Source organism: Squalius cephalus, assembly GCF_949319135.1.
Source record: "Squalius cephalus genome assembly, chromosome: 13".
Lineage (NCBI taxonomy): Eukaryota > Metazoa > Chordata > Actinopteri > Cypriniformes > Leuciscidae > Squalius > Squalius cephalus.
The window spans coordinates 27,573,213-27,592,786 of NC_137134.1; the positions used below are offsets into that span (position 1 = coordinate 27,573,213).

General features: G+C 36.7%; 3 protein-coding genes across 3 annotated transcripts in view; all 3 read left to right on the forward strand.

Moving 5' to 3' along the window:
• LOC307170517 (uncharacterized protein) overlaps positions 1 to 138 on the forward strand; it is a gene marked incomplete at both ends in the record, with an annotated part of 22,323 nt that extends 22,185 nt beyond the window's left edge. Inside the window, one exon of the mRNA XM_079891637.1 lies at positions 28 to 138. Within this exon, the coding sequence (XP_079747763.1) occupies positions 28 to 138 (111 nt within the window). The remainder of the gene's footprint in view (positions 1 to 27) is intronic.
• LOC307169806 (muscle M-line assembly protein unc-89) overlaps positions 1 to 19,574 on the forward strand; it is a 536,691-nt gene that overhangs the window by 248,431 nt on the left and 268,686 nt on the right. The window lies entirely within an intron of this gene.
• Positions 3,703 to 9,723, forward strand: LOC307170518 (uncharacterized protein; the record flags this gene model as incomplete). Its single annotated transcript, XM_079891638.1, has 5 exons — positions 3,703 to 3,742; positions 3,939 to 4,104; positions 4,204 to 4,259; positions 9,198 to 9,482; positions 9,563 to 9,723. The coding sequence occupies 5 exons, from the start codon at positions 3,703 to 3,705 to the stop codon at positions 9,721 to 9,723; spliced, it is 708 nt and encodes a 235-aa protein (XP_079747764.1).

Genomic DNA, 19,574 nt, shown 5'->3' on the forward strand with positions numbered 1-19,574 from the left:
CTGTCAGTTTTTCTGTGTTTCCTGCAGATACAGAAGATCCCGACTGCAGTAGCAATCATCAGAGATCCAGCAGCAACAGCAGAGATCGACACTATCAGAGAGACTGAGACTGGAGGAGGAGAAGAAGAGAGTCATTAGTGTGAGTGAATGTGTACATAAACACAAAATATCATAACAGATACCTGCTGAACATGGCTGACAGAGTTGAGTGTTGTTGAGATGTAGAGTCTGGTTGCTGATGGGATTGTTCACCACACAACTATACGAGGCATCCAGACACTCCAGATGTAGAGAGAGATCAGACAGGCTCCTGAGATCAGACACACTCACGCTGGAGAACACACTGTTCCCTTTGTACCAGGAGAGAGTCACATGACTCACATTCACAACTGAACACACCAATGAACAAGATGATGATGATGATGAAGAAGTATTTTGTGAAGAGTTACTGATGATGACAGGAACAGGCAAAGGAGCTGGAAAACAGAGAACAAATATAATTCACAATAGAGTGCTGTGAAATATGTCAATTCATTGATATTTAAAATTGAATTAATGTAATTAAAGTAGCAGAGAAACAAATGTTATAAAATGTCGACTAAGTATTTAATTTGTTTTTATAAATGCAAATGACACTGTTTTGTTCAAATTCAATAAAGTTTTTGCTCAGGTTTTATGCATATGTGTTCTTAATGACAGTTTTTCTAAAATTAGATCCTCTTCCAAAAAAAAGCAAAATAAGAAATATCGCAATATATCGCCTTTCTTACAGTTTCGCAATATATTGTAAACCCCAGTATGATAATACTGTTGGCAGATTATTGGTGATACACAGCTCTAATTCTGTATCATCACATAATTGTCTATCATTTTATAATCTCAGTAATTTTGACAGTCATGTCACGGTCACTGACACACACACACACACACACACACACACACACACACACACACACACACACACACACACACACACACATTACATACACAAGTAATTCTCTACTCACCATAGACGGTAAGATTGAATGTGTTGAGCGGCGTCTCTGATCTGGTGCTGGTGACTGTATAAAGTCCAGAGTCTGTGGTTCTGGTGTTTGTGATGGTCAGAGATCCAGTCTTCTCATCCAGCTTCAGTCTGTCTCTGAATCTCTCATCAGGAAACTCTCTCTTATTCTTCTGTCTGTTGATTTTAGCTATGAGACTGTTGTTGTGTCCAAAACTCCACATTTTCAGATCATCTGTCTGTATTTCAGTTTCACCAGAGTTTAGAGTGACAGATTCTCCCTCAGTCACTGACACTGACTTCACTGCATCAACACCAAACACTCCTGAACAACAAACAGACATGTTAACTTAATTAATGACCTTTTAGTAATTTTGGAGTTTTAGTAATTTCGAAAAACAATTCTTCACTTTGCACTAATTTCAACATATATTTATTGAGAGGGACCGCAGAATAAACACACACAAGTATTAGAGTATATTAGTCTGGTAACTCTTTACAATAATGTTCATTAGTTAACATTAGTTAACTACCTAAGTTAACATGAACTAAGAATGAACAATACTTCTTCAGCATTTATTAATCATAATTAATATTATTTTCAACATTTAATAATACGTTATTAAAATCAAAGGTTGTATTTGTTAACATTAGTTAATGTACTGTGAACTAACATGAACAAACAATGAACAGATGTATTTTTATTACCAAACATTAATACAAATAAATGAATAGATTAATAAATACTGTAACAAATGTATTGCTCATTGTTAGTTCATGTTAATTAATACATTAACTAATGCTGACTAATGAACCTTATTGTAAAGTGTAACCATTAGTCTGATACAACTGGAAAATATTAGAAGCAAAATGGATGATGTAAATAATAAATAACAGAATTATGTGAACAAATGGTAATATAAATGTAATATAAATATAACTAGCCATACAAATACTCACCAGTCAGACTCCATGAGAACAAAAAGAAGAAAGTCATTTTCTTCAGCAGTTCACAAAGCAGTTTCACCACAGAACAGTGATAGCAAATGTTGAAGGTTGAAGCTGCTGGTGTGTTGTAAAGTGGTTTAGTGAAACTCTGCAGTCAGTCTGATTAAACACCTCCAGTAGCACCTCCCTTCAGAGACTGAATATGACTTCTCAAAATCACACTGCTTGATATAAAGAAAGAATAGAATGTGAACTCTTTCTGAAAACATCATTTAAACATATCCCTTTATTAAAACAAATATGAACCTCTATGCTAGTGGCTCTTAAATAATTCACAAACTGAACTGAGTCCATCCACATCACATCAATACAGAGAACATGCACACTAAACACAGAACAAACTACCAAGTCATTATATTATATTATAATATATTATATTATATTATATTATATTATATTATATTATATTATATTATATTATATTATATTATATTATATATTTTCAAAAGCTAAACCTCAGTGCTTTTATTTTGGTAGAAAAGTTTTATTTATTTTTTTCTGGAGTATTTACTCTGTTGCTCTTGCTTTGTTTTGAGCTATTTTTGTTAAAAGGAACAAAAACAGACAATATGTGTTTAAAATGTGAGGTTATTAACTTCTTGTTTATCGTACTGTTATAAAATAAAATTACATCACATTTACAATCATGCTGATAATCAAAAATATAATTCCTGATAATTCTTAAATTTGTCATGTTATTAATATAAAATCGAGAACTCCCTATTCAGGGATTTTTTTGCACCCATAACTTCAATGGTATGCATCAATATAGACATTAAGGAATGAAATAATAGACTAATTCTGTTTAAGAGAAAGAAAGAAAAATTTCAATTATTAAGTCGGCAGGACATAAGTCAGTATCAACTGTTCTTAAACTTAAATAATTACTGAAATAAAAGGTCTGTCCGTGTAGGCGGTGCTACTGGGGTTTAATCAGACTGACTGCAGAGTTTAACTAAACCATTTTACAACAGACCAGCACCTTCAACATTTGCTATCACTGTTCTGTTGTGAAACTGCTTTGTGAACTGCTGAAGAAAATGTTTATTTTCTTATTTTTGTTCTCATGGAGTCTGACTGGTGAGTATTTATATGGCTACAGTTATATTTATATTATATTTATATTACCATTGTTCACATAATTCTGTTATTTATTATTTCCATCATCCATTTTGCTTCTAATATTTTCCAGTTGTATCAGACTAATGGTTACACTTTACAATAAGGTTCATTAGTCAGCATTAGTTAATGAATTAATTAACATGAACTAACAATAAGCAATACATTTGTTACAGTATTTTATTAACCTATTAATTTATTTTTATTAATGTTTGTTAATAAAAATACAGCTGTTCATTGTTTGTTCATGTTAGTTCACAGTACATTAACTAATGTTAACAAATACAACCTTTGATTTTAATAACGTATTAGTAAATGTTGAAAATAATATTAATTATGATTAATAAATGCTGATAAGTATTGTTCATTCTTAGTTCATGTTAACTTAGGTAGTTAACTAATGTTAACTAATGAACATTATTGTAAAGAGTTACCAGACTAATATACTCAAATACTTTATTTTTTCAAGAAAGTATTTGAAAAAATACTTGCACAATTGCACAATTCTTCAAGAGTTCCAGGACTGATCATTATAATATTTCTGTTGTTAAACCACAAAGAAAATGTTCGTTATGATTATTTTCTTCTTTTTGTCCTCATTGAATCTGGCTGGTAAGTATTTTTATGCCTTTCTCATCATCATTTGTGTTCACCTGCACATCATTCTGCTCTTTACTGTTTCCATTATTCATTTTGCCTCTAATATTTTTCAAGTTTTATTAGACTAAACTTGCATTGCATAGTGAAGTGAACAATTCCAAAATGACAAAAACTCCAAATGTAGTAACTGTGTCTGTTTGTTGTTCAGGAGTGTTTGGTGTTGATGCAGTGAAGTCAGTGTCAGTGACTGAGGGAGAATCTGTCACTCTAAACTCTGGTGAAACTGAAATACAGACAGATGATCTGAAAATGTGGAGTTTTGGACACAACAACAGTCTCATAGCTAAAATCAACAGACAGAAGAATAAGAGAGAGTTTCCTGATGAGAGATTCAGAGACAGACTGAAGCTGGATGAGAAGACTGGATCTCTGACCATCACAAACACCAGAACCACAGACTCTGGACTTTATAGAGTCACCAGCACCAGATCAGAGACGCCGCTCAACACATTCAATCTTACCATCTATGGTGAGTACTTGAGTACCCTGCTTATATATAACATGTATTTGTGTGTGTGTGTGTGTGTGTGTGTGTGTGTGTGTGTGTGTGTGTGTGTAACAGAGTTTAAATAATGCTGTTAAATTCATGCATTAATTGGGAAAACTCGACATTGGCTGTTGCGTCCCTTGTATTTGCGTGCGTGATATTAAGGGCGGAGCTACGTCACCACCAGCAGAGCTTCACATCTCTCCCTGCTGGTAAGTCGCATCAATAAGCGCTGCGTCATAAAACTGAGTTTAGATTGTTTTCAAGTGTAAGTTTAGATTGTTTTCAAGTGTAAGGTTGGACTAAACTACACACAAGTTTACTTCATGTGCCTGTCAGTCGAGTCAAATGTGTTATTTGCGATGATGAAATGTGATGAGTGTGTGTGTGTGTGTGTGTGTGTGTGTTAACCTGCCTTTGTGAACTTCGAATCTCTGTTGATTTCATTTAACCCTTTCACGCATAGTGGTCACTACAGTGGACAGCTATTAACCCATTTAATCCCAAATTTTTCCCAGGCACAAAAATATCCAAATCATGTGTCATTAGTATCCCTTTGAAACAATCAGTCATAATTTTTAGAGATTTTCATGGAAAAGTGTGTGAAAAAGTGTGTTTTATGATCGGTCACAATTGTGACCGGTGGGATACTGTGTTGTATCAACCATTGTATAGATTTAATATAGGTCTATTTGACCTATGCAGTGTGTTTGTGTGTGTTTTTGTGCGTGTGTGTGTGTGTGTGGTTTTTTTTGGTGTGTTTTTGTGTGTCTGTGTGTGAGTGTGTGTGTGTGGGGAGATCAGACATCAGAGGAGACGTGACCATGTGTGAGTGTGTGTGTGTGTGTGTTTGTGTATGTGTGTTTGTGTGTGTGTGTGTGTTTCTGTGTGTGTTTCTCTGTGTGTGTGTGGAAATCAGACATCAGAGAAGACGTGACTGTGTGTGTTTGTGTGTGTGTGTGTGTGTGTGTGTGTGTGTGACTGTGTGTGTGTGGAGATCAGACATCAGAGGAGACGTGACCGTGTGTGTGTGTGTGTGTGTGTGTGTGTGTGTGTGTGTGTGTTTGTGTGTGGAGATCAGACATCAGAAGAGACGTGACCGTGTGTGTGTGTGTGTGTCTGTGTGTAAAATTAGGTAGATAGTAAGGTAGAACAGTTAGCCTATGTGTATTAGTATGTAGATACAATGGGTTATCCCACCGGTCACTATTGTTGCCGTTGACATGTTTGTGAGTTCTATGACCACCACATTAAACAAAGTTGAGTAATTGCAAATGCATATATCAATACTAGACACCTTAAACATGATGTGTACCAAAAATCTATGTCCTATCTTTATGTTAACATACTTTACCACCCTTTTCTTTGGGAGCTTTCTTGCTGCCATCCTCTTCTCTTGGTGCAAACAGTAAATAAACAGCTCTGGTCATGTGACAAAGTAACAGTAAACATGTGACACTGCACATATTTCATTGAGACCCTTTATTATTTCAATATCTGCTGGAAATGCATTGATAGATCATTTTGTAACATTTTTATAGCCTTAGAAATTAAGCATTTTTTTACGGTCACAAAAGCATTTTCTTGAATTTGCACGTTTTTTTATGGCAAAGTTGCACATCAACCTCTTCATTGGACCCTGGCGCATCATCCTATAAATTGCAACCAAGTGGCAAGCCTTTGTGTTTCGATTTTTTCCCCCTCCAAACCAAGATGGCCAAGGGTCCGTCAGACATGCCAAGTTGCTCCAGAATATCCACCCATTCCTTCTATCCTAGGAGACTCTTGTAGGTAAAAAAAATATTGCAGCATCAAGCAATATCTAATGAGTCATATCACAGTAAAATTTTCCAAGTTTTGATTTTAGATTGAGAGAAAACTCTGATTAATCACATGTCCACTGTAGTGGACGTCATGCATCAACTGCAATATTTCAGCTACAATTCATAATTATAATGTGAATATTGTTTTTGAAATTTAAAACTTGAAAACTTAATATGCATTGACTTTTTCTACTGTAAATAAATGTACTTGTATTATTAGAATGTAATTTTCATTGAAATCGAAAAAAGTCATGTGATTACATAATGTATGACACTTGTAATGCATTACTTTATTTGTTAGATCAAAAAGTAATCTGATTTTATAATGCATGTTATTGTAATGCGTTTTTTTTACTAATAACATCAAAAAGTAATCTGATTACATAATGCATGTTACTTGTAATGCATTTCTTTACTCGTTACATAAAAAAGTAATCTGATTAGGTAATGTATGTTACTTGTAGTTAATTACTTGTTAGATCAAAAAGTAATCTGATTAGGTAATGCATGTTACAATACATTACTCGTAACATTAAAACAAAACTGATTACGAAATGCATGTTACTTGCAATGCGTTTCCTTACTCATAACATCAAAAAAGTAATCTGAATGGGTTATGCATGCCCCCAACACTGATCATTTCAGATGAGACTGAAAAAACGTATCACTAGGTCTTCTCAGAGGAGGGCTATGATAGAAATGTGCATGTCCATCTTGAACATAATCAGAATTATCAGCTAATAAGGGTAAATCTCCATACTCTGGTGCACTGGAGGGAGCATCTGAGTGGTTTCCACAGTTGTAGCTTGACAGACTGTAGAAAATTCTGATGGAATCACGTCCTCGTGTTGACATGTTCTGATATCATAGATACGCGATGTGCAACTTGTATGAAGTTGTATGCAGCCTTTGCAATATTTCACATTTATATTTTTTGTATATATTTTATAGTTTTCACATGATTTGATATAATTGTATTGATTAGTTTGTTAAATTCACATACTTTATCTGTTTGATTATTGTCTTATATTTAATATAGTATATCTTCAGTTTAAACCAACCGCATGCTGTCCACTCAAGTGGACATCTGAAGATCTCTTTGAAAAATTTGTAAAAAATAAATAAATAAAAATCAAATCTTGTTTTTCATGCCCTAAGAGCAATAAAAACACATAAAAAACACATAGGAAAAAAAATCATGACTGAGGTAATCATAATTCATGCATGAAAGGGTTAAGATCTATGAGCAAAATTGATGCGTGGATGCACTGTCCTTTAACCAGCTTTTGGTCCTGTTTGTCCCAGGCTCAGTAAAGAGACCTTGAGTGACCATCCACCTGCTCTCAGTGTGATTCCATCCACACAAACACACAGTCACACACACACACATATATATATATATATATATATATATATATATATATATATATATATATATATACATATATATATATATATATATATATATATATATACAGTGTGTGCAGAATTATTAGGCACTTTGGTTTTCTGATCATATTTTATTCCCAGGCACATTTTGCCAATTCCAAACCATATTAATCTTAATAACTACTATTAATTTTGTATTTAATCATGTATAAGTGATATATAATTGTTCATGAAGGCTGGAAATGAAAAACACCTTATATTCAGGTGTGCAGAATTATTAGGCAAGGTTTCTTTTACAGATAAAATAAGCAAAAAAAGAGATTTAACTAAGACTGAAAAGTTAAAAATTATTAAATGCCCATGAGAAGGATACAATACTAATGCAATACTAGAGATTGCAGTTAAGGCATGACCATTGGACAGTGAAATGCTCATTGGGTCAGCAGGGTCAGACTCGCCTATAGTCTCGGTAATTGACTATTCTGTTTAGAAGGCCGCCTTCACACTCGCTCTATCTAAAAGTATTTTGCATAATTTCCATGGATCTGTTTACACTTGAATTAAAGTAACACTATCTCTAGTCAGAGGTCATGACCACTACAACAGATATATGCTGATCAACCAATATTAAGCTACAGTAGTAGCTTTGGTTTGCTCATGCCATGGTTTCCCACGTACACTAAATTAGAGTAACATTACATTAAAACAGAGGTAAGGCACATAAAAGGTATTGTCAATCAACATTTTGTTGTCCTAAACGGAAATTCCTTTTTTCGTCTTTACAGTCTAGGTACACTTGAACTAGTGCCATCTTAGATCTCTAAAATCGCAGTTGGTGTGCCCTATGCTCCACTCAAAACTGGACTCCAGTTTGTTACTAATATGATGCATATTTATTTACGGTAACAATGGATGCAACTTAATCTGCTAGAATCAATATTTTCAGAGTAAGTCAGAATAAAATCAAATGTAACTATTATGTCAGGTAATTGTATCATGCCAATTGCAGAATCAATTAAAGGATAATCAATACAAAACATCAAATGTTCTGAGGTAAAATATGTATATCTGACTCAGGAAAATAGTATACATAATGCCGAGTGTCTGAAAGACATTCAGCATTACGAGCTGATCTCCTTACAAATCGCCCTGAGCATCTTGAGTCATTTCTTTAACTCAGACCAAGACAGAAACCTCTTTTGAATGAATACATGTGCTAACAATGGGAATTTGCATTGATCACGATCTCCAGAGTTTACACTTTTTGAGGGCAGGATGCTATTTGCATGAAAGACCCACCCTCCTCTGTAAGTAAGATATCTCTTAAAAACTTTATTAACTTTTGTTTTACTTTTGTGGAGACGAGACAATTTTAAATGATACCAATAGTGTTGTATGATAATTGTTCACATTAAACTATACAGATTTTTGGGTGAATCTCAGGTGATTTCAGCAAGAGAGAGAGAAGAGATGTAGGTTAGTACAATACTGAGGTGATTGACTCAGTGTGATTTCATCTTGGAATGGTGAAGCTAATTTCACAAGAGAAAGTTCAAATGTTAATTCCCTTTGTTTTCTCAGAGAGTAGCCAGTTCTTCCAGTTTCTCCAGTCTTAAAATACACTAAATCAGTTTTAAATATCAATGAAGTGACAAATATCACAGCATGCTTTTTTACTGAATTAGATTTATTCTTGAATATTTTGCAGTTCATCTGCCAGTTCCTGTCATCAGCAGAGACTGTTCTGTTCTCAGACTGTTCCAGAATTGTTCACTGCTGTGTTCAGTGGTGAATGTGAGTCATGTGACTCTCTCCTGGTACAAAGGAATCAGTGTATTGTCCAGCATCAGTGTGTATGATCTCAGCATCAGTCTCTCTCTACCTCTGGAGGTGGAATATCAGGATAAAAACACCTACAGCTGTGTGCTGAACAATCCCATCAGCAACCAGACCACACATCCCAACATCACTCAACTCTGTCACACGTGTGCAGGTTTGTCAGCGGACCTATATTTTTTCTACCAAATAAATAAATTATATTTCTGTTTTTAAGTTGTTAATTTCTTCTTTCAGACGCCAGTATCCACTGTTGTGGTTTCACTGAAGTTGTGATCCGATTGGCTCTCTCTGCTCTGATGGGCGTGGCTACTGTTGCTGTTCTGGTTTATGAATTCAGATCCAGAAGTCTTCAACAGAAGAAGAGAGAGCAAATGTCACCATCAAACTCTGATTAATCAGATACTCAGGAAAGTGGAGATGTTCTTGAATGACATTTTATTTGAGTAAATAGCATTCATAAATAGTGATTATTAATTCATTTTATCAAATGTAAATTCTCCTTTAAATTTAAATAGCATATATTTTAGTTTTTTCTCCCCATAACTTTTATGTTTGTATATCACTTTTTACAATACAAAACATTCTGCCTTACTAATAATAATCAGTCAATCAATAAATATAATGAATTATTTTATTTTTTGTATTCTGTTGAATTATTTTAAGATAAGTTGCAGGCTCAAAGGAAACATCAAAGGGATGAAAAGACTATTGCCACTTCTGCTACAACTTTAAGTATAACTAAAGCCAAGTTGTTAGGCAGAACTCAGTTGGCTTGACCCATGCTGGACTTTAGTATGTTACTAACCTGGTCACAGATTTTTCAAAACATGGACTTAATGTAATCTACAATAAGATAGTAATTTTAGGCAAGCTCAGAATAAATTTAAGCGTAATAATTTATTATTAATCACATCAAAATGTATAATTACATAATCAGACAATTTGAGGATAATCAATACAAAACATAAAATGCTCAAGAGTCAAAAATGCATTAAAAATACATAATGAATGTTAGGAAAATACTTAATACAATTGGCTCAACTGGCAACAGAATCAGCACCCGGAAAGCGTACCTTCTATGGGGGCATCCATTGATTAGCAGACCATCACCTGCTGTTAGCATTCCATTGACTCCCATACATTTTGGCGTCACTTTGACAGCAAATAACTTTACATCTGAGGCGTTTAAAGACTCCATTTGTCCATTGTTTATTTCTAAAGAAACATCACAATGTATAAAAGGCTCCATTACCTTGTATCTTACATTATGGCCCCGTAGATGCAGTTTTTGTAAAAATAGGCTAACGATTGCATCATAACCCCGCGACTCTCTGTTGCACAGTAGAGAAATTACTGTATGGACAGGAGGAGAAGCTCGCGGGCAATCTTATTGGGAACAATACTTAGTAAATACTTTGATTAGTCACTCAAATCTTTATGGAACGACTGAGACAATCAGACACATAACTATTTGTTACCCAAGTCACTGGCAGCTGTGGCTTATCCAAAACATAGATCTTGTTGGAAACTTTATTCCTTCATCGAAGCAAAATTGTTGAAAACTTGTATTCCTTCATCAAAGCAAGACCAGGAGACATTGGGATCACGTTCAAGCAGAAGTTATTCTTTATTGAGGACTTCGCTGTACGTTGCTGCAGTTCTTCCAACAGTCTAACTTAGTTCTATACAGTATAGTTTTTTATACATTTACAAGGAGGAGGGACTGAAATAGGTGGAGACAAATCCAAACAAAGCATGCAAATGAGTATACAGGTTTAGGCAACACACCCTAGACTGAGGGTCTGGCCAATCCTAATTCAATCAGCATAACAGTGCATTGCTAATCCAATCAGCCTAACGATTCAAGGGGGCTGGGGCTCCAAGAGCCATTTGGGCTCCGAAAGCCATTTGCAGAACAAAACAGTGTCAGTGATCTGACTCACTTAACTTATAATGGAGAAACAGGTCTGGCAGGAAATCTCTTGCTGGAAACTCAATAATCATCTGAAATCAGTCTACTAAACTTTATCAGTTTATATACTATTGCAGTGGAAAACTAAATTAAACATTTAATAAATACACTTTATATCAAAATGTGTAAATGCGTTCAGCATTTTGCAACAAATATTTTTAGTCGTAAAGTGAGCAGGATATAATAAAATAAAATAAATATTCTGACATGTAGATTTGTCATAACCCCCTGATAAGAAGCAGTTTAATATTCCATGATGTTTGACTCTCTGTGATGTTTGACCTTTTGTCTATAAATCACACAGTGCATTCAGGATTACAATAAACACATCATAAATCACTTACAGGAATTATAAAAGGAACAAAATGCACATAACTCATGTTTGAAAGATTTTTTTTAAAGAACAGTTCTATAATCATCAAAAGGTTTAAAAGAAGCTAATTCAAACCTCATTTTTCAGTATAAAAACAAACTATGCATTGGTCAGTTTCTGCTCTAGTTTTCACACTTCATCTCTCTCACACATTCACATGCATAAAAGCAGAAGTTACTGCAGTTTTTTAGCTCCTGACAGCTTCATTTTCGTGAAAGATGCTTGTCAGCATTTATTTATCAGAAGCACATTAAACTGCAGTCTGGTTAAAGTGTCTCTGCACTAACAGTTTTTCTCTCTCATCTGCTCTCATCAATTGATCCGTCGCAACTGTATTTGCACAAAATACATGTTTTGTTGATGTAAATGCATTCAGATGGGTGTATGCAACAAATGTGTTAAAATAGTCATGATGAGAGATAAAGATCAAACTAAGAGCAGAGTGGAATATAAACAGAAGGGACTAAAGTTAACACATTTATTTCTGCAATGGTGTGACTGTGGTCAATTTTTTTCCCCCGCATTTCACACAACGTCTTTTCCACTCCAGTGGTCAACGTCTTCTTAGAACTTTTTAACTGTGTTTTCAATAGAAACATCCGCAGCCATGATGAGATTAATATTTGTCACCTTTGAAGAGGGGTGGATACTCAAATCTCCTGCTGCTTCAATGAACAATATAGCTAATGAGTGATTATATAATCAAGGTATTAATCAATATTTTTCCTTCTAAATGTCACATGAGTTGAATGACTTCTCTAAGCTTATGAGATTTTACTTTGCTATAGAAGTTACCAGTGTGATTAACGATAATGTTCTTTGATGTATTCTCTAATGTCTGTATTTGATATCTGAGAGGTGACTGAGGGTCTGGCTCATGCCAGGAATGCAGTAACAGTGCTTGTTCATTTAGCCCAGCTTCCAGAAATGAAATGTGGACTCGTTTTGTTTGAGAAAGGTCTTCAACGTGTTAAAACATATATCTGTTCTTCTAGTTCACCATGATGACTATAGGTCACAAGGGTCATTGGAACCCTAAAAAACTTTAGAAACCAGCCTTTATTCATTATTATTGCAGAGATGGGGTTTGGGGCTGGGTCAGTGGGACTGTTTCTGGGGGACGAGTCCAGTGGTACAATGGTAAGGAGAATGCAGAAGACAAAAGGTAGGCAAAATAAAAAGTGAATCCCCAGACACAGTCCCTGTAGTGGGAGTTTTTGACTTTTACCTATACACATAATAATAATGTTACTTGATTACACAGGATTAACTTCTAAGTGTGCTGCTTTGTGCTGACTTCTGAATGTAATGACTGATGTGGACGCCTGTGAGGCAGGAGGAGAGACTGGGCTTTGACCCCTAGGGTCAAAGAGTAGAGCGGAATAGCCTTGAAGATAACAGTATAAGACACAGCTCCGTCTCTCTCTCTTGGTCTCACTTGTGTCACAGACTGTACGATCTACCTCTGTGTATGCAACTGGGCCCTCCTTGCAAGGGGAAATAAATTATTTTAATGATCATTTGTTTTCTGACTGTCTTTTATGCAGAGATGATTGTTTAATGAGAAAATTGCCACAACAATTTTGGTGTCAGTGAATGGGACGAGTCTTCCGTGGATGGCTTTCGGACCTGACCAGCGGAAGGTGGAAGGTACGCCCTGATGCAACAGGCTTCAGTCTCACCTCGAAAACCATTGAGAGAAGGAGAGCTTTACCGCTTCAGGCCCGGGAGGACTTCCACCGGAGGACTCGGAAAAGAACTCAGGTGGCGACAGAAAATCTCTGGTAAGAGACAGTAAAATTTATTTTCTTTTGAAAATTTGGGGAAAAAGAAAAGAAAATGTTTATGGGTGAACCATAGTGGCTGTATTTGAATTGAAACTAGAGCTGTGGTACGAGGAAAAGGAGGCTTTTAAAAAAGGGCACGGAAAGTGAGACCACAAAGGGTCAAGATATTGTCCGGACCGAAGCCGAGTACTCGTGAATATAGAATTAATTCAAGGAGCTGAAAAAATTGATCGCTGGAACAAAATCCAGAGAGATATATTGAGAGTAAGCGGAAATTAAGTTCGAACCCTTCTGATTTTGGGTGAAAAGTCAGTTTAAGCGCGCTGAATCAAAGCCACAGGCAGTAGTGACATAAAAAATAGCCACTATGGGAACATCCAACAGTAAATACTGTACACCAGTGTACTGTGCAATGAAGAAAAATCATGGAAAAAAGGGCTTTAAAGATATAGGAAATCTGATAAAATATCATGATTTTCCGAAAGAAGGAACGTTGAGCACTAGTAGACTAAAGGTGGTAAAAGAGTCAATTGATAAGCAGGATAAAGAACAACAGGGTTGTTGTGCGTGTGTCAAACATGTGTGTAAAAATTGTGAAGCAACAGTGGAGTGTTGGTTTGAGGAAGCTACAAAAAGAGAACGTAGAATGCAGAAAAAGCAGGGAGTGTGTGTGGATGAAAAGCAGAATGGAGTGTGTGAAAAATCTGTGCCTGCGGCACCTGAAAGCAGACATGTGTGCGCAAGCAAGTGTGAGGCTGAGGAGAAAATGAATGAATGTGAGAAAAAGCTAGAACGAAAGAAGAACGAAAGAAGAAAGCAAAGACAGAGAAGAAGCCCAAACAGCCTGTAAAGCCAAAGAAGTCAGTCAAGCGGGCAAGGCCAGCAAAAACTGACAGTGAAGAGGACACGGAGGACGACGCTATCTATGACACTCCGAACAACGACGAACAGGTCAGCAAACAAAGAAGGCAGATAGTCACCAGGTCAAGCGTGAAAAGCGAACCATATAGTTTCACCGTTCCCATGGTCGAGGTCGCGGGCCCAACCGGGCCTATTATGGTGCATCGTCCGTGGAATGGGGCAGATCTGAAGGAGTGCATGGCAAACCTCCCGAACCCTGAGGACGCAGGGGACAGATTCGCTGAAGAACTGATCAAATTCTGTGAAGAATTCAGTCCGACCACACAAGAGCTTAAGAGACTGGTAGGCATGAAGATGGGGGCCGCGAAGTGGCAGCTGATAAGAGGTCGAATAGACATTGAAGATCAACGACGCGTGCACGCTGACTGGGATGACAGATCCAACACGGACTACAGAGCAGCTGTTCTGGGCCTTGCACGGGCAATAAGAGACTTGTTTCCAGCACGTGTGGACACTGAAAAGATAAGCTGTTGCCGTCAAAAGCCTGACGATCAGGTTGGTGAATATTATGCCAGACTGTTTGAAACATTTCGACAGAACAGCGGTATCGAGGAGCCAATCAATCGATCTTGGGAATCCCATCTCCTCGGCTGTTTTATGGCAGGTCTCCGACCCGAAATTTCCAGGTCAGTGAAAATCAATTACGTCAACTGGAAACACGGCAGACTTTCAACTGCACTGTCACACGCGCTACATGCTGAGGACACAGAGCGGCTGTTGAAGGCTGAAGGCGGACTGAAGCTGGCAAAAGTGTCGGGTAAGACCTACAATCAAAAGAAGAAGGCGAATCAAAAATGGAAGTGTGTCCAAGCAGAAAATATGAACCAGGAATTTGTGCCCGGATACGTTTCATGTCGTGTGCCGATGACAGTGACTGTGCCAACAATGAGAAATGCTGCAGCAATGGATGTGGACTTCAGTGTATGGCTGCAGTTACAGCAAACCCAGGAGTGTGTCAAGCTCAGTACAAAGAGTGATAAGTGCAGGGACAGAAGTTAAACTGACAAAGGTAGCAGAAACTGGGGAAGAGAAATGTGACTGTGATACAGATAGCGGTAGCTATAGTCAAATGTGGTAAATGTTTTGAGATAAAACCCAGAGTGTTTTTCTTCATGTTTGGTTTTATTTTTAATCTTTATTTTTCATTATTGTTTTGATTATTGTGTGATTTTCTTTGTGTTTTCATATTTCAAAGAACGATGATATGTAATGAGGGTCAGAAGCAGTAGCCATCCGTGTCACGAGATGGCATCCAAGGACAGGGTTTGAAAAAATGAGGGATTTTACTTTATTGATGACTTGTTTTATTAAATATAACCGAACTTTATCTTCTTTATGATAGGATGACGGAGGGTCCGACCTATAGTGTTTGGGGATGCAATAACAGTGCTTATTCATCTAGCCCGGTCTTAGAATAAACCTTTTATTTGCTTGCTATAAATTTGAGGGCCTATCCCTACAAAAAACAGCCTTAGCTTATTTCATATAATTTCCTTTCCTTTCAAGTATAATCTTTTCCTTAAACAATATATAATCATTTTATAGATTTTATAATCATGTTAAAGATTTTGATTTTCCTAAAAGTTTAAAGTAGAGTGATCAATTATACGAAAATCAGAAATGAAGGTATAAGTGTGATGTATGACTTAAACTTGGTACATTTATTGACATTGTATGTGGTATGTATTATGTGTTTGATTGATCAATTTATCAATGAATGATAAAAAGGGGGGATTGTAGTGGGAGTTTTTGACTTTTACCTATACACATAATAATAATGTTACTTGATTACACAGGATTAACTTCTAAGTGTGCTGCTTTGTGCTGACTTCTGACTGTAATGACTGATGTGGACGCCTGTGAGGCAGGAGGAGAGACTGGGCTTTGACCCCTAGGGTCAAAGAGTAGAGCGGAATAGCCTTGAAGATAACAGTATAAGACACAGCTCCGTCTCTCTCTCTTGGTCTCACTTGTGTCACATACTGTACGATCTACCTCTGTGTATGCAACTGGGCCCTCCTTGCAAGGGGAAATAAATTCTTTTAAAGGGGTCATATAATGCCATTTTTGTACAAGCTAATATGATTCTTTAGGGTCTAAATTAAAAGTTTGTAATATACTTTAATTAAAAATTCTCATTAGTATTGTAAGAAAACACTAATTTTACCTGGTCAAAAACAGCTCTGTTTTCAGCACGCCGTTTCAGTGCATGTGTCTTTAAATGATAATGAGCTTTGCTCACCCCGCCTCTCTGTTCTGTGGGTACACCGTTTTTAACACAATAACCACGTGTTGTTCATTATAAACGTGGGATTATGAATTATATTGAGAACGTCGTACATAGAAAACATGCCGTAATGTACCCTGAGTGTAAACCTTAGACGCATTCATTGTGAAGCCTGCAGCAAGGTTTGCAAATTTCGCAAAGATTAATATAAATACTAATATAAAGGTTAATAAAACATTAAACTCACATCTTCTGGAGGTTCAGCAGGAACACGTTGGTACCGATCCGTTTTTTCTCGTTTGTAAAGCTGTCTGGTGTGAAATGATTCGCGTAAACATGAAAGCATGGACGATCGTGGGGAATCCCCGTGAGGGAATCCCCCCGTCAATCCTTTGGGCATATCGCTTCAAAAACAAAACTCAGCCACTGCATCTATAACGGCTCAGATTTAGGAACATCCAAATGACTGCTGTGTTCCTTATTACATCTAAGAACAGAACACCACAATCGCGTAGACGCCATTCTCCTCCAGCATATCAACAATGGCGGACTACTATGACGACGGCTGTCACAGCTTGCTCAGGGCGGGTCTTGTGTTGAAACACGGCTGTCAATCACAATCGCGGGAGGGGCGTACGATCTTATGACGTCACAATATCGAACGGCTTGATTTCATAGATGGTCAAACATATAAGGAGATTAAAACAAAACCACTGGATGGATTTTAATCATGATAGGATGGTTGTGTACAGGCACTGCCAACAGACATTTCAGTGCAATCAACTTGTAAAAGTGCATGTACCATTATATGACCCCTTTAATGATCATTTGTTTTCTGACTGTCTTTTATGCAGAGATGATTGTTTAATGAGAAAATTGCCACAACATCCCACAGACCCATCCCCAAACCCCATCTCTGCAATAATAATGAATAAATAAAAGGCTGGTTTCTAAAGTACTTCTTCCTGCCTCTATGTATTAATGCTCATGGGTAGCCTAAATGGGTTCCATTCAGACCTTAACATTAAGTATTTTACTGTTATCTGTCAACAAGATTCAACAAGATATTTTCACCTGGCTATATCTGTGGCGGAGGGAAATATGCCACCGCCTTGTGGGGGGAAATATTCAGCACTATGCTAAGGAAGACTGAGTGAGCAACAGGATCCTAGTCCCCCCACCCAATGCTTTTAGTCTTTGTACAACTGTTGTTAGTCTTGTTGTGTGTGGTGCCTATCGTGTTGCAATGTGTAATGCTCAAGAATAGGCGAGGTGGGCTTCAGGATTTACTTAATACACGGCAGCCACCTGAAGTGTGTGTATGTAGACAACTCAGGAATTAAACCTAATTGATTGCAAAACCCACCCTCCCCGGATCTAACAGGATAGGTAAGACGCCCCCACTCCTTAGCATAAGTGACTCAAAATTAGCATAAACAGTTTTAGCTTAATAAACAAAAATAACATTTATTTTTACTGCATGAATTGAAATTATTCTGTTTTCTTTGTTTTCACAGGAAGTGTAAAACAATTTCAGACCAATCAAAGTGAAATAAAAATGTGGAAAATAATAAAAAGAAAAATCAACAAATTTGTGTCGGTTTCAGGTCAATCTCAACAAAATAACAATTAGTTTCACTTTTAGTAAGTAGACTGAAACGTTTCACAGACGTTCACTTCAGTTACTCAACCTTTCAAATAAAGTTGACTTGATTCACTTTAAGTTCACTTCAATTCGGTTCCAAGATCCAATTCAAAAATCCAGGAAAATAAAGGAAAAAGTTATACTCAGTCCATTTATGAGTTCACGGCCAAAAGGTTCAGTTTACGTGAACAAGAAAGTCTATGAATCCCTTTTCAGCAAAATTCACTGATCACAGTTCCAGCAAAAATAACTGCATGATTGAACAGTTCAGTTCCGATGACTCACTGACAGAAAATTATAGTTTGCTTACCAGTGTTCAGTAGAAATATAAGGAAATATTGTACATCACCACTCTTGGTTCGTGGATGAGGCGCTGAATGATGACCAATGGATGGCAGGGTACTGTTTCTTCACTCATTGACCCTCAGCGATTGTCCTCGCGATCCTGACGACGGCAGCTTGATTCAACGAGGCCGCAATCCCAGCTGATTGAGACGCAATGAGAAGACGAACAACACACGACCCTATCCGACGACTCAGCAAACGTTTCTCTTCACACGATCAGCAGCATTCACTGTTTCAAGTTCGTTTGAACAAATGAAACAAAAACTGTTTTAAACAAATAAAACACGGGAGTATTTAACTCATACGCGACTGAAACTTACTGAAACTAACAGGTCTTTTGCCCAGCTTCACGCACGAAAACGGCAGAAAACTTGTTTTAACACTCACTTCAACAACCTTGTTCACATAAACAAACACTCTGAGGCAACGTCATACAGCTCTTATATATGTCGCGGGTCTAAACTCGACTTTTTATCGTGACTGACTACCCGAGATCGACATTCATTTTTCAGCTTGCCGCTGCTCTTCTCCACTGTTTCCACGTGCGACTCGTCATAACCCAAAATGGCGGCGCCCGTGTCAAACGTCAAAATAAAAGTCTTCACAATTTTAATCACAAATTTGTAGATCCCCTACATATCCAATGTTTAGAACTGTTGTGGTATTTATGCAAATTAGCACATACATAATTAGATTATGCACCGTTTGTACATGTTAACAAACAATTTCAAAAAACGTGTAATACATTTTTTGTTTGTCTTGATGCAAGTAATCAACTCAGTAAATTTCATGGTGATATCTAAAGGTTAAAATTTTTACCCTATTCACGTGAGGAAAAAAAATGCATAGGCGTATGAATAGGCTATATTTGGGTCTTTTTCGAAACTTTCCCCTAATGGGATTCTTCTGGACTTTTTTTCCCTTACTCAGGACATATTGAGGATACAAAATCAGTTCAGTTTGCTTCTGTTGCAAT